This window comes from Carettochelys insculpta, chromosome 2 (assembly GCF_033958435.1).
Source record: "Carettochelys insculpta isolate YL-2023 chromosome 2, ASM3395843v1, whole genome shotgun sequence".
Classification (NCBI taxonomy): domain Eukaryota; kingdom Metazoa; phylum Chordata; order Testudines; family Carettochelyidae; genus Carettochelys; species Carettochelys insculpta.
This window is the reverse complement of record NC_134138.1, coordinates 168347129-168363945: the sequence shown is the minus strand read 5'-3', so window position 1 is coordinate 168363945 and position 16817 is coordinate 168347129. Positions and strand designations below refer to the sequence as shown.

At 39.0% G+C, this 16817-nt stretch overlaps 1 protein-coding gene across 6 annotated transcripts in view; it reads left to right on the top strand.

Annotated features, from left to right (window-relative positions):
- Positions 1–16817, top strand: part of FHOD3 (formin homology 2 domain containing 3) — a 639020-nt gene that overhangs the window by 57538 nt on the left and 564665 nt on the right. For all 6 annotated transcript variants that reach the window (XM_074988019.1, XM_074988017.1, XM_074988015.1 and 3 more), the window contains exon 2: positions 1930–2036. In XM_074988019.1, the coding sequence (XP_074844120.1) occupies positions 1930–2036 (107 nt within the window). The remainder of the gene's footprint in view (positions 1–1929; positions 2037–16817) is intronic.

Here is a 16817-nt window from a genome sequence, read left to right as displayed (position 1 = left end):
GGGGAGGGGGACTTGGGCAGGGGGAGTCTGGCAGGCTTGGGTGGGCAGTAAACCTTCGCATTCAATGGACTTCCAGGAATAGCAGACACCCCTCCCTCCATTAGTCCGTTATATCAAGGGCTTACTGTAGTTTCAGTTCTTACGTACATCATACAGAGCCTTCAGACAGGAATGAATAATACCATATTCAACTGAAAGTATGGTGATGAATTGAAAATAGGCAGAATGTGCCATTTTCCTGCATCTAGCACATCAGGTTCTTCCTGTTCTTGTCAGGTCTTTTATAGACCAAAGTCATCAGATGTTAGTAAAGCACTGCTCCTTCTTCCTACTTAGGCAGCAGAATTGGAGATTGTGGGCAAATCTCCCAGTCCCCATAGTGACAGCAGAATATCTATCTAATTAGTAGTTTGCCTTTTGGCATTGCTGTGAATAAATTAGCGTTTCAGTTGATATCCAGGGCTACTGGGAAAAAGTTTCCCGAAGTACTGTTTAGCCTCATTTTGTTTTCCCCTCTAAAGAGTATAGTTCCAGTTTGGGTAGATTGTGTTTGACTAAGAAGGAATATCATACGTGCTCTAATATTGTAGTACCTGTCTTACTGATCTTAATGTAGGTTTATTAAATCCCCAAGGAACATGAACTTACTTACATTTTTATTCCTAGTAAACTGAGCCTTCTTCATGTGCCATGCTATTTAAATGTCACCCTCCCAGAAGGATGTAGTGAGAAAACTGTGAATGACTAATTTAAAGCGTTTTTTCCTGAGGGAGGAGGGGGATGGAAACGAAACTGAAGTAAACAGGTCTTCCAAACACTTGGTTCGGTAGTAGAACTATGATTGTAGACCTGTTGTGATTTCAGTTATTCTGGCATAAGTTTAAAAAAAAAATCGTTTAGCTTCCTGATCCAAGTGATAACCTAACATTATCCTTAGCCTGAGTATTCTCATTTTTTTCTTGAATTTCTCCTTGAGTCAATAACATGGACGTCATTGGGGGGTTGAAGTGTGCATGTGTGCGTATCCATTTGTCTATCGTGACAAAGTGCCTATTGTCACACAGTGGGTCCTGTGCTTCAGGACAAAGGTAGGCTGAGTAGTCTCTCTCCCCATCTGTGGAAAAATATAACTTCCTGGTCTGATTGCCTCAATGGCTCACTAGAGTGCTCAGTCTAACCCCTGAATTTCAGGGGCAAGGCATAGTCTGATTTAACAACTTTCATCAATGGCCTAACAGAGGGAAAAGGAGGGGGAAAAATCTCTTAATTTCTAGTGGCCCTTTTAGAGTGGAGGCAACAGACTAGATTTCTTACCCTCAGTCTCTCCCCCTGTAGCAGAGGTTTACTACTCTTGGATTTCTGAGCCCAGAGGGGCTGTACTCTAGCCAGGGCTCTCCCTGCCACTTGCCTCTGTACCTACAGGGTCCCTTCCTGGTACTCGACTATGTCTCTACAGTTTCTGGTCTCCTGCAGCATGGTGTTCTCCTACCACTCCTGGCATACTACTAAACCGCCAAAAGGGGGAGGGACCAGTTTCTGTCAGTCCTTGATTGCCTCCAGGTGTATTCTAGCAGGTTCTAGATTGCCTCTATGTGTCTTAATTAGCCTGGGGTGGAATTAGTACCAGAGTTTAGCCTGGGGCTATAGTATGTACTTCCTGTTACATTGGCCTCCAAATAAGAGACTGCTGTTGTATCCTCCTTTGCTGTAAGAGTTGTGAGTGCAATAAGGACCTCAGGATTTGGTGAAAAAGTTAAAGAAAAAAAAGAAAACAAAAGAGAAAAGACAGAGAACGAGTACTTCACCAGGAACATGTGCTGTAAGATTTCCCTTTTTCTGCTGTAAAAAACATTGAATATCCAAAATAAGGGCAGTGTTTTGTAATTTGTTCATGCAAATAATTACACCATTTTGCTTTTTTTCTTACAGCTTGATGACTGTACACTGCAATTGTCCCATAATGGTACCTATCTGGATTTAGAATCCACCTTAGCAGAGCAAAGGGATGAATTGGAAGGTTTCCAGGAGGATGCTGGGTAAGTAAAACATTTATTAGATTTGAAGGAAAGACATATTTATTGGGACATGTTGAAATGATGCAGTTGAGGGTGCTTAAACGAGTGCTTTGAGAGTCAAATAAGAAATCAGAAAAGTCTAAGCTTCACTTTGCTTTCATTCAATTCCCTTGCAAAGTACTTGCATTCAACTCCCTTTCTGTAAGCAAAATGTTTTTTTTAATATGCTTCACTTTTGTGTCTTTTTGGGAACAGACTGTTCAGTGTCAAATATTCAAGGATGAATCTTTTTTCAAATGCAGGTTGAACCTCTCTAATCTGGAACTCTCTTGTCTGGCAGCATCCATAATCCAGCATGGTTTTAGTTAGTCCAAAAACCACTTATCATGGGTGTGGCCAGGTTTCCCGTGGTCCTATAAAGTGTGTTTTACAGCCACCAGTCCTGGATCTCAGTGTTATGTGCTGTTTATTTATCTGTCGTTTACCCCATAATGTCTTCTAAGAGCCCAGTAAGCAGTGATCATGTTGGTAATGTGCTAGACAATACTGACCTCCTGTCATCTGGCAAATTCTCTCATCTGGCACTGGTCAGGTCCCAAGCATGCGAGAAAAGAGAGGTTCAATCTATAGTCCTACGTAATTTCTCTAGTTTACCCTAGTTTTAGTGTGTGGAACTCAGCAATATTTACGTTTCCTCTGCAGCCTCACAAAGAACCTCGATATAAGCTGATTGTTACCGTATAAGCCTACTTTGAGACGTAGGCGTCTGTGACCTAGTTTCTATGATCCAGAGTCCACTGAAATCAATGGAAAATTCCCATTAAGAAATTTTTTGAGAGAGAAAATCTCTCTCTCTCTCTTACAGAGCAATGCTCAATTGAGTATATTTGACATATTGTTTATAAACTTACTCTTAATAAACTGATTATGTTTGATTATATTTGACATATTGTTTATAAACTTACTCTTAATAAACTGATTATGTTTTATAACAGTTGAAACTGAAAACAAAGAAACTTACTGATTATTTTTAGTAAGTAAGTAAACAAAGTTTAGCGTCTACCTGATTTCTGCTGGGCCTTTGCATGGTAGCTTATGACAGTCATCTTTGTTTTTATTCAAGTTATAAAGTGTACAATTTAAAACCAGTTTTTTCCTCTGTTCCATTTCTGTACTCGCAGTTTCTTTACTATGGTTAAATAGTTGTACAGGAGGGAAGATCTGCACTCTTAGTGTTCTGAGTATAGGCTTCAAATATATCACTACATTGGCAGTACCAAGAGGCTCTTTGGTTAGTTTGCTCATTTTTTAGTTATCCATTATTTGATATTATACAAAGGATTATAGATATGGTCTTTGTCTTGTTTAATATTTTTTACTAATCTAAATTGCATTTTCATTGATTACAGTAAGGCAAAACCAAATGATTGACAAAAATCAGTTGATTAATGGATGTGGTCTTCTCTTAAATATGGAAGAGAATTTTAATGACTATATTTGGAGATATTTTTTGCTGGTGTCCCAAAAAGAGACACTATAATGGTGTTCGTCTTACCAGAAAAAAAATTACATATGTATGCAAAAACTGATATGTATGAAAAAGACAAGATAGTTATTTCTGCTTCATTTCTGCTCCTTGTTATTTTGAGTGATTTTTTTTGTTTGTTTTTTTGTTTTTTTTTTCATTCTGGGTGTCCCAAAAGTTGGAATATTCTACCTATCCATTCCCTAGTAAAATAACTAGCTTACTTCTGGGAGATAAAAGTTTCTGGCTTGTCAGTCTCTTTATATATGACTAATACAATTTAATTTAAATTGTAATTCTAATTTCAAATTAACTTCATCTTTTTAAACTATTTTCTTGGCACTGTTCACATTAAAATCTTATAACATTAGCAGTGATAACTTCACTGAAAAAAGCATTGAACATTAGAAATGCCACTTGGTTATTTATGTGATTGAGATATAACTTAGTTTATTTGCTGTTGCACTCAAAATATTAAAGATTTCTTTCTTTGCTGCATTTTACTTTATCCCAAGATACTATTGTGTGTACTAACAAGAGGGTTGTAATTACCTTGCATACAACGCAAAACTTAAATTCAAGGGAAATACAAGATTATCTAGGGCTTCACTGGAGTTCTCTTCTTGTGTGGGTTGTGAGGTCAGTTTTCCCCAGGCATTCTTTGCCTCCCTTTGGCTTCTCTTTTGTACTTTTACTGACTTAACCCCACTTCAGCTGCTATCTGCTGATAACACAGATAAGCAGTTTGGTGAGTAGGAGGCCTGCCAGTGGCTTTCATGCGTGTTTTTGTCATTCACAATTGAACCACAGCCTCCCACCTTTTAACTCCTACCCACTTTGGACATAGTGATTCAATTGAACGTATTCTTCTGACATGTCTGTAGTGGGAAAACATTTAGAACAAACTGTGTCCCTTGGAGTCACAAGCCTGCCATGTCTTTTTGATTAGAAAATTAGGGTTATTGCAGTACCTCCTATTTCATAACGGAACCTGCTCTCAGTTGTGAGGCAGTACAAAACAGCCACTTAACATTCTGCTCTACTTTGCCTTGTCCTGTCCAGCTGTTACTAAAGGCTTGGTTTTGATATTGCTCTTTCCCTTACTTGGAAAAGGAGGACAATTAGATATATCTACCTCCAAAGGGCCACTGATTGATTAATATGTGTAGAGCATGTTCCTAGCTATAGATAGAAAATGCTGTGTAAGTGTAAACTATCATAAACATTTCTGAGAAAAACAAATGTGAATACTTTGAATAGTGGTGAGAGTATGAAAGCAACTAACTAATTTGTTAGGTTGTAATGTAATGTAATGGGCCAAGTCCACAGCTGGTTTCAGTAGAAAATGCTGTTTTACGCTAGCTGAGGATTGTGTCTTGCTGAACATTCACTATTATAACTCGCAGCAAAATAAGATGTTAGAAAGAAAACATTTCTAGAACAAAAGGACATATTTTTCTCTCTTCTAGATAGGTGTGTACCTGGCGTAACTCCTCTGGCTTCAGAGATGTTACTTTCAGATCTACACTTGTGTAAATGAAAGCAGAACTTGACTGATCTGTTTCAAGCATTTCAAGTAACGTCACCTGTTAGGAATAAGTTAGGTGGAAAGACTCTTAGCTCAAGAGAGATTTTCTAGTTGCTGTGGATGATTTCCTGAAACATCCATTCTTGGTGCAGCAGCAGTCCAAAATGCCGACAGAATATTTAGTACCATTAGAAAAGGAATAATAATAAAACAGAACATATTATGGTGTGTGTGTGTGCATGCATGCTTGCACATGCATGTGTGCGTACAGAATACACTCACAACCTGAATGCTGCATGCAGTTCTAGTCACCTAATCTCAAAAAAAAAGATATATTGAGTTTGGAAAGGGACAGGTACAAAGGCTGCTGTTGGGGTACTCTCAGTCCCCATCTCCCTGCATCCATGGGACCTTAACTGGGCCCTGACCCTTTCTCCGACCATTGAGCATCTGCATCCCCCCTCCCCCATGAACACTCATGGCATCCGCTGGGTTTTCCCCCAGCACCCAGGGTGCCCCAAGGTACCTGAGAGCCATCTTCTAGTTTTAGTTGGTGTAGATAGCAAAAGCCATGGACCGGTCACAGGCTGTGAATTTTTATTTACTGTGTGTGACCTTGCCATGACTTTTACTAAACATATCTATGGTGAAATGTAGCCTTACACATAATATACCTTGAGTTCAGTAAGCTTTTGTCACAGTGTCACATGACATTTTCATAAGGAAATTTGATTAAATTATGAAAGGTGGGTGCACAACTGGTCGAAAGACTATACTTAGAGTAGTTATTCGTGTTTTTTTTGGTCCAAGTGGGAAGGTATATCTAATGGGGTTGATATTTTTGTTAATAACTTGGATAATGGAATGGAGATCATACTTACAAAATTTGCAGAGGAAATTAAGCCTGGAAGGTTGCAAGCACTTGAAAGTCAGGATTAGAATTCAAAACTATCATGAAATTTGAGAATTGGTCTGAAATGAACAAGATGGAAAATCAGTAAAGACAAATACAAAGTACTATACTTGGGAAGTTAAAAAATGCACAGCTAGAAAAGGGGAATTATTACTGATCTGGTGGTAGTACTGCTGAAAAGATTTAGAGAGGATCACAAACTGAATGTGGGTCAACATGACATAGTTGTGAAAGAGGGCAATATCATTCTACAATGTTTCATGTAAAACATGTAAGGTAACTGTCCCACTCTATTCAGCACTAATGAAGCCTCAGCTAAAGTAGTGTCCAATCCTGGATGTCACAGTTGAGGAAAGATGTGAATAAAATTGGGGAAAGGTCAAGGGAGAGCAACAGTGATGGTAGAAGGTTAGAAAATCTGACATACGAGGAAAAGTTAAAAATAAAAGTGTGTGTTTAGTCTTGAGAAAGGAAGACTCAGTGTGGACCTAATAGTCTTCAAATATGTTAAGCGCTAATATAAAGAGTACAGTGATGAACTGGTTTGCATGTTTGCTGAGAGAAGAAGTGGACTTTATCTGCATTAAGGGATATTTAGCAACTTTCTAACTATAAGAAGAATTTAGCTCTGGAATAGGCTTCCAAAGAAGGTAGTGAAAACTCCATCACTGGAAGCTATTAAGAACAGACTGGGCAGCTTGTCGAGGATGAAGTAGGTTTTCTAGGGGCTGCCTTAGTAGAAAGGGCTGAACTTGGTGACTTCTTGAGGGTCCCTTCCAGCTCAATATTTCAATGATTTCCTATAGCAGATTGCTGGCCAGATCAATTATGTGTTATGGTCTCTTGTCTGCACTACAAACAGTCAAATGAAGCAATCATACAAACAAACTCACAAAGCAACCACCAACTCCTTTCCTCCTTCCTCTGCCAGTAAAAATAACAAGAAAAAATTCAGTACAGGTGACAGGAAGATGATCATGTGCTGGATTTAGTTTCTTTTATGGAGTGAAACACAGCTACTTGTTTGCAGTTATTAATTAACCAACCACATTGTGTGTGATTGCAATTTGTGTTCCGAACCAACCAAGTGAATAACTTGTAATAAACTCAATTAAAGTGATACAAGTGGACAAGGTATCTGATTCTGATCTGTATTCCCAGTCATAACACCCGCAGACTAGTCTGGCAACTAGATATTCTGTAAAAATTGATATTTAGATGCCAAACCAGTCAGGGCACAGGCATATGCATCTCCTTTTGCGAGTTCAACCTCGTGCTCAAACAACTTGTAAAGGTTTGAAGAGAGAGTTAGCACTTAAAATTGAGGAGATCAGACAGTCCCTTATATGTAGGTGACTATATTTTTTGTTGAGTTGAGCACTCTCTTGAAGAGGATAAAGCTGAGTGGAGTCATGGGTTTCATGAACTTGTAGGCTATGTCCATGTGACAGCCCTATATCAAAATGGATATCTCAAAATACCACAACCACACGCAAAATGCATTTCGAAATAGCACCCACCTCTTTCAAAATATCATTTCTGTATCCATAGGGCTATTTTGAAATAGTGCCATTGGAGCCCATTATGGTCTGTTTCAAAATAGGTGTTATTCCTCAGGGAATGAGGTTTACTGCAATCAAAATAATGCACCTGTTATTTCAAATTCATTTTGAAATAGCATGTGCATCATTTAGACAATGTCAAGGTCATTTTGAAATAACTGCTGTTATTTCAAGATAACTCAGACATGTAGAGATAGGCTTAAAGCCATCCTGAAGTTTTCAGTCTGTGCCAGATGGGGAAGTCCCGTAGGGACTGAGTAGGAGGTTTCAAATCTGCTCCAGTAAACATTTCAGCCAACTGGCCACTTAACACTCCACACTATGGAAGGGCTTGCAATCCTGTTCTTGCTGGCCTATTGAGAAGTGTCTAAGAAAAAGTTCCAATCTGTGTGCTGCTTATGTTCAGGAGGAGGTTGTGCAGCTCAGTTGCTGATGGACGGTTGAGAATAGCTTAGGTTGAGGGAGAGCCTGGTGACAGTCAAGGTTCAGTGGTGCTCTCTTGCTATCTTCCCCAGTGCTCCCACGGTGGAGGTGCATCTTTTACTCAAAGATCTAAAAACCCTGCTGAAAACCTTCTTTTCTTTGTTTTTTAAAAGCTGCTACCTGTACTTTTACTGATTGCCACTAGTTAGTTAATGGAAAACAGCCTACAAAATAATGTCTGTCAGATAAATGGCTTTTCTTCAGTATCATTTGCATAGTAAAACAGCCTACAAATTATTACTTTACTTAGGCATTTTACTCATTGTAAATCACTGACAGACCAAAAATGCATTAATATTCCTGTCAGTATTTTTAGAATTTTTTGAGGTGAAGACTGATGTGACATTCAAGTTTTTATGTAAGAAAATTGTTTAAAAATCCTCTACCACAGACTGGAATTTAAAAAATATATATATATATATATATATATATATATATATATATATAAATTAAAGAGATAGTATCACTAATGCAGAGTTGGCTTAGTGGTTGTGTTCTTACTAGGGTGACCACCTAGTCCCTATTTTATAGGTCTCTCCTGTAGGGTGACCACCTGGCCTTATTTTAAGATGTGTTGAAATGTATTAAATACCATTTTAAATATTACATTGAAGCTTATGATGACTACACTATATGATTGAGGGCTACAGAAATGTATGCATATGAGAGAAATACCTGCAGTGCTAGAGGAAGAGTGTTTCTCTAAAACATTCCTTAAAACACAGCTCTTTCCCTTATCTTTCATGTTGTTTTCCCTTATTTCCACTGGACAATGTCGGTCTCCCTAGTTCTGATCCCACACTCTACTGGAGAATCTTTCATTTGGCATGTTTGTATGAGCAATCCTTGATCACTGGAATCACGATTCTAAATTCTGTATATATAGGGCTGCCTAAAAAGTTTGTAAAGAACTCAGAACCCACCTGACATCAGGATGAGTTGTTATTTTGTTATGATGTATAAATGCCAGTTCAGGTTGAAGAAAGAGTTCAAGCCTGATCTGATAAAATTATAATTTAGGACTTGTATACCAAGAAAAGCTGAACCAGGTTAGCTTAAATTGATGATATTTAAACCAATTTAGTTAAATCAGTGCAAAATCTTTTTCAGACACACACATTTTGGTTTAGTGATGATGTCTTTCAAGTTAGTTTAACTCTTTTTTTAAAGATAGATTAAGATAAATTGAAATAACATATTCTTTAACTGAAATAGGTGTCTACACATAAACTTGCTCCAGTATAACAAAAAGCACTAAAAGTTTTCTTAAACTGATAAAAAAATCTCTGAGTGGAGAAGGCCACTAGTAAATCAGCAGAAAGTGGAATTTACTTGTAACATCACAGCCAAGGTATGAATAAAAAACTGAATTTGTAGAGCTTAATCATGTGCCATATGAGTTGAGCAGTTTATTTCTCTGGGAAGGAGCTGACAAACCCAAATCAATTCAGCATACTCTTTATCTGTTTTTTGCCTACTGCCCTGTGCCTGCTGCTGCTTCTTTATGAGCTATAAGTTGTCTGATGAATATATACTAAGATCATCCCTCAAATAGAACTGGACTAGAAGAGACCGCATGAGGTGGCAGAGAAGCATCACTAGCACTGTCTAATCATAGAAGAAGTTGTGGCAAATATGGTGCTCAAAGACAACTTCCCTTTGCCATAAGAAAAGCCCACCAAACCAAAAAATTCAACTCTCTCACCTAAAGAGAATCATACTGAGTCAAATCAGAAGCAAGGGCAAATTTATATTTATAAGGCATTTTTGATGACTTCAGATGGGAAAGAACCAGGTGTTCTGATTGAGGCTATTTAAGCTGATCATGTTTTGGAAGAGGAAAGTAATTTAATGTTTTTTAAGACAATACTGATGTCTATATGATATATTTGGTCTACAACATTTGGGGCTCTGTACTTCATATCTTATTTCCTGGGAAATTATCAACTTAATTGAAGAATGCTAACACATTAGTCCTTCTCTTGATGTATTGCAGGATGATTTGAAGTATAAAGGGAAAGTTTATGAAAGCTTATCCAAGTAACTTTTTCCCCTACTTGGTTTAATTTTCTGAAGCACCAATGAATATTTGAACTCAGAATTGCATATAATGAACTGTAACTCACATGCGCTGACTAATTAAAATCCCTTCTGAAAGATCCCTTAAGTTCTGTGCCATGACTGCTGCTTTGTTCAGTGAAATTCAGGCACTTTATCTGATATGCTTCTGCTGTGGAAGCAAGAATGCACACTACGTAGTTTGGAGCCCTGGGTACCTGTACGGATTCCTCCTCTGGTGAGATGGAAGCTTTAAGCTGCTCATCACTGCACTATGAAAGACTGATATATTTAGGTTAAAGTTCCACTTATTTTACTTCTCCCAGTTTTCAGAGTGAGACAGTGCCCCTTGTGTCCCTATGGCAGAAGTAATACTGTTGATTTTCTGGAATCCTAAGAGTTGTTTCAAGGCATCAGCAGTTGCTTCAGGTACATGAAAAGAAAGGATTGTGATGGAAATTGGTGTGTATCATGAACTCTGTAGAGCTGGGTACTTGTTAATGTTTTTGAGTAGTACCTGAGGCTGGGAAGCAATATGCAACCAAGTTCATGACTGGGGTTGACAGCAATACAAAAATTATAATGTGAGAATTGTGATATGTGTTTTAATAGTGCTGGAATGAATGTATACCTCCAGGAATTTTAGGCCACACTTACAGAATGGAGGACTGTCTCGGGGAACAGTGGCTCTGAAAAAGATTTGATGGTGGTGGATAATCAACCCAATGTGAGCTCACAGTTTGACTCTTTGTGCCCCCCCCGCAAAAAAAAAAACAACAAAGAGAAAAGACAAGATGTATAAACAGCAGAATCTGCATTTACCACTGCTGGAATGCTGTGTCCAGTTCTGGTGACCATAATTCAAGAAGGATATTGATAAATTGGAGAGAGTTCAAAGAAGAGCCATAAGAATGATTAAAAGGTCAGAAGATATGAATTATACTGGGAAACTCAACGAGCTCAGTCGATTTCTATTAGCAAAGACTGTTAATGCTAATACATGGAAATGCAAATCTTTAATAATGGGGTCTTCAGTGTAGTAGAGAGAGGTAAAAGACAATCCATTGCAGGAAGTTGAAGCTAGAAAAATTCACAGGAGATAAGAAATAAATTTTAGGGATCTCAGTCACAGTTACTACATGCAATTACTTCAAAACAAATTACTGTTTTTAAACAAGTGTTAATCATACGTCTTCTGAGATGTGACTTGTTGATGGTTTGTTAGGGAGGAAAGTGCTAGCTGTGTCAGTGAGCAGGTGGCAGCTGGGAGAAGAGGCTCTGAAATATACAGAGTGAGGGCAATCACCAGCAGCCACCAGGGGGTGAAGTCAAGAAAGGGTGCTTCGCAGCCAGCAGTGCTGGCCCTCGCTCCTATGGTGACTTCTATGATACTCTCCTCTCCCCTCTTACACTGCACTAATCCATTGTGTTCCTGTCCTATCTTCTATAAATAAAATGTAGGCAGCATTATCTCCTGTAAATGTAAACAAACTTGTTTGTCTCAATGATTGGCTTAATGAATAGGGCTGAGTTCAGTTATGTAAAAATAATTGTATGTTTGTAAGTTTCACTTTCATAGTAAGGTGATTGAACTATGGTACTTGTATGAGGTTAACTGAAAAATACTATATCATTTGTTTATATTGTTTTTATTGCCAGTATTTGTACTGTAACAAATAAAGTGAGCACTATATCAGAGGGGTAGCCATGTTAGTCTGAATCTGCAAAAGCAACGAGGGGTCCTGTGGCACCTTATAGACTTACAGAAATATAAAGTGAGCACTGTGAACTTTATATTCTGTGTAGTAATTGAAAATAACATGTTTAAAAATGTAGAAAACATCCAAAAAATTAAATAAATGGTGCTCTATTATGGCCTAACAGCATAACTAAAACTGTGCTTTGCAACTTTTTTCAGTATAGCAATTAATTGTAAATAATTTTATTACTTGGTTGAGAGCCCTAGAAAATTTATAACCATGAGAGTAATTAACTGTTGGAATAGCTTACCCAGGGTAGTTGTAGATTCTCCATCACTGCCAGTTTTTCAGATTCAATGTTTTGCTAAATTTGTATGCTCTGGGAATTATTTCATGGAAATTCTGTGTATTTGTATAGGTCAAGTTACATGATCACAGTGATCCCTTCTGGCTTTGGAATCTATGAATCTAGGAAAAATGCAGTGAAAAATGAGAGAAGCTTTCCCTGTTTGTGCTTCTTTTAGGGCCATATTTTAGTCAAAATAACACCTTTAAAATCAGTCTTCTCCATTCCCAGCTGTAAGATTGTTCCATTTTCTAAAATGGGAAAACCTAGCCTGGCAAATTTTATCAGATGTTAAAAGAAATTTCATTCAAAATGACTGCATGAACGTTATGCCAGGGACAATTTTTTATGATGCTCCCACTCCTGACAAGTATGATTTTTGAAAAATACACAGTGAATGAATGTGAATATGTTTTGGTGTCCATTGGAAGGTAACTAATTAGTGAAAGGGAAGATATGCCATAAACACAGAAGTGGCAATCATGGTGATTCTGAAAGCAGGAAGCTGGGGGTAGAGTGGGAAGGCCTTGCACATATTTCAGATTTCTGTAGCACAGAATTCATCAGAGAATAAATGCAACAAGTGAGCAACCTTTTTGAATTCAGTGTCATTCTTCATAATATGTGACGTGGGAAACGACTTCTTTTTGGGCAAAAATCATCACTTTGTGGTGAAGCATGGGAATGACCCTGTCCTGAATTAATATGTCAATAGTCAGTAATAATGAGCGATTAGCAGAGTAGCATATGTGTTACAAAACATATTCTGTGAAACTTTCTAATTTGGAATTCTTCTCCTATCCTCCTCCACCCTCGTTGCTCCCCCCATAAAGAAAAGGGCCCTGACCTAGCTATTTTATTTTTTTTTATAAAGGCCAATTAGTGTAGGTCTGAGGGGGCCGACAGTCTCTCTTCTGTGTAAGCTTCAACATCACCAGTAGATGAGGCTGCGATATAGAATCAAATTTGCTCGACACTTACATATGCAGTAAAAATGTATTTCATCTGCATGACTGTGTGCCATTTTGCTTTCAGTCCCATTTATGCATAAAGCTTGCTGTGCAACCTTTGTATGACTAGAGAAGTGGTTCTCAAACTGTGGGTCAGGACTCCAAAGTGGGTCATAATTCCATTTTAATGGGCCCACCAAGCTGGCATTAGACTAGCTGGGGTCCAGAGCCGAAGCCCCAGTCCCATTGCCCAGGGCCAAAACCTGAGCCTCACCTCTTGCAGTCGAAGCTCAAAGTCTTCAGCCAAAGATGATACTGATCAGGCTTCAGCCTCCATCCCCCACCTTCACCAGAAGCTAAACCCTTGGGCTTTGGCTCTCTTCCCACCCCAGTTTAGGGTGATAGGGCTTGGGCAGGCTTCAGTTCCCCCTCCTCCTGGGATCCTGTAATAATTTTTGTTGTCAGAAAGGAGCTCTGGGGATGGAGGCAACTGGTTCGTGGATTCTGGGAGGGCACCAGCCATGTACCCACACCCCACCTCATGCCCCACCCTTCCCCTGCTCTGCCCACACCTTGCTGCTTCCCCACCCATGCCCTCCTATCCCCCCACCCCTGTTCTGTCCCTGCCCCCTCTTCCCACACCAATACCATGCTGCTTCCAGTTTGTGTGGGGCAGTTCCTCCCCCGCCCCCCGCGAGCAGCATGGCCAAGGAGTACTGCTTTTGGGCCATGCCATTTCGTGGGAGGGACAGGACTTCCCCTTCACATACCAGAAGTAGTGTGACACTGATGGTGAGTCGGGGCCATGTGGCTCTCTGTGCACGCCTATGTATCACCTATGTTCTGGACAATGAAATTTGAGAACTCCTGAACTAGAGTATATGCTAAATAAAAAAGAATTCATATTAGGGCTGCTGAGCATTTAAGATTATGCTGGAAGAAAACATGCAAATATCTTGCTTGATTAATTCACCTTGAGCTTGCCAGTTTATCCTTATATACAATATCCTGATGAATCGAAATTGCTACTTTTTTTCTTTCCTTGCAGTGTATGATTTATCCTTTGCAAATGTAGGATGCTGCCTGAGTGATTTATCTCTTTTCTTCCTAATTGGCTTTAAGAAAATTATTCACAGAAACATACATGTCCAGGAAGTCACAATAGATTCTTTTCTCCTCTTCTGCTTCTGTCAAATCAGGAATGTTGTTGCAAGAGTGGGACAAGAAGAGGATACAGACATATTAGGACTATTTCTATTGCAAACCTTCAGATGAAGAGGTTAGATAAGAAAGAAGAGCCTCGTTAAAATAAGTTAAAGATGATTGTATGTGTTTGGAACGTGATAGCCAGCAGGTGACAGAAGAGGTCGTTGATGCTGAATGGGCATCATCTTGTAATATACTTCAGAGCCTGGAAGCTGAATCCTGGCACTTAATGGAACTTCTCAAGCTCCTTTGTTTCCTTATGGAACAAAAATGTTAGGAACGAGAAGAGACAGCTGGACTGTGATATGGTAAGCTGTAAAGAGCTTCAAAAAGGTTACTTGTTTTGATAAGATTTTCTGGTGGCTTTTGCAGAGATTTTTAATTTTCTCCCCCTCCTTCCCCTAAAAAGGCCTGGCTTTCATAAAACACTTTTTTTGTATCAAACATCAGATGTGTTATCACATCTTTTGAATGCAGGATAGAGTGGGAGAAACATGTTACTGTGAAACTTCAGTCAAACCATTTCTTTAACAGCTTTGAAATCAAAGGCTAGGATTATGCTGCCTGATTAACGGCAGGTTTTGGGTACACTTTGCTTTTTGTTTGAGCATCGGCTTTCAGCCCTCTTGCAAGGATCACTTGATAGCCTCAAGCACTTGAACTCTGTCAGGCATTCCCATATTTTAAACTCAGTAGGGAATAGGTAGTTTTTTGATGACAACATGGAGTACCTTAGAGTATGCAGTTAATCGGATTGCGAGTTGGTTCCCTTTGGATGGAATGCAACATTTTCACCTACTCAAAGTGTGAGTGTCAGTTAGGTGAGTGATGCAAAGGCCCCGGATATAAGATTTATGAGCTTTAAATTAAACAATGTATAATCCAGCACGTAAACATCTTGAAAGAATGTACCAGAGAGCAAATGTTATGTTCTCCATGGGCTATTGATATCTTGTTGCAAGAAACTTGTTTCAAGCAGGGTGTTGCAGCAGTTCATGTTGTCCGCATAGTAAAATATTCTCTCTTGGGAGCCAGTGGATTCCCTAGACAATGGGGTTTATCAGAAGATGCTGTTTCACTAAGCTGGTCTCATTGAAAACAATAAACATTGCTACAGGAGAAGGGCAGTGCACACTGAGAAACCGGAGTACTCTGAATGGCTCTTATAACAATGCAAAGTGGTGCTGTGCATGTGTACCTTGGAAGTTTTTTTCCTGTGTTCAGTGTCTGTTTTAGATGGGTTTCCATGGCATTTAGATAGTAATGAATGTGTAACTGTTATATGATGTGTTGTCAGATTAAATGGGCTTCACATACTGGCCTGTAGTAAAAATGTTTTCTTTGTGTACCATACGTTACTGAAGGGTTAATTATAGGTAATTTCTCTTCCTAAACACACACCCTTCAAAGTCATGGCTCATGCCAGTTTATGCCAGAGGACAGCTTGATTCAGAAACCCACCATTTTTCCTTTGGCAGTGGTCATGAAGCATGATGGAAGTCACATTTGATTCTCCCAAGAGAGGCTCTGGTCAAGCTAAACTGATACCTGGCTGTTCTGTTGTTGTTACCTGATTCTTAGCCATCCTGCAAACAGGGAATGATAAGCAGATACTGAGCCAAAACACAATGATAGCAGTGACCAGAATATTGAAAAGAAAAAAACAAAACAAAACAACCCCACTCTATAATACAACTTAAGCTAACAAAAAATATAGATCTGTGCTGGGTTTACCACGACATCCTTAACTCCTTTGTCCTTTTGCTAAATGAGCGTGGAAGTTAGATTTTAGTGCAAGCCTTGATTTTTTATCAGTAATTATACTTATCTGTGTGGAGCAAGTGCTTACATTAGGTAATAAATCTTCACAGTGCTCCTGTGAGGCAGGTGAATTAGTATCCCTATTTTATAGCCCCAAAGATATTAGCTAATAAATCTTCACAGCACTCATGTGAAGCAGGTAACTAAGGAGTTACTCCTATTGTGTAGCTGCCAAAGTGAGAGAGAAGCGTTAACCTGTTTGGCCCAGACCTTGCAGTGTGTCAGTGACAGAGCCCACTGACTCACTCTGCAAGTACTCTGCTGCTTTTATGCGTGTATATTCCAACTTTTGTATATGTTTCTCTTTATCAATCTTCAGGATTTTCTTTCTTGGGAACCCTTAAGAAAGGGCTCATTCTTTGAAAACTCTTCCTTTCTCAAGGCCCTGCATCATGATCTCCTCTTTGGCTGAGGAGAGTAAGTGAGGGCTCCTGCCAAACCTCATCACCATTGTTCGCCCCATTAGTCAAGTAGGCTACTCTAGCAATGTGAGGTATTCCCTCCTAGCATGGACTGAGTGCACTCTCTCCATACTTATCAAGCCTTTGACTTGCAGGGAAGCAAGAGCCTAGGAATGAGAATGTAACATAGGTCTCAAGTATGTCAATGCTGAGCATCTCTGTGAGGGTATATTTGTAAATAATATATATGAAGAGAAAGTACAGACCTTAATATGGTTGCAGTAATGACTTACATATAGCAGGAGACCT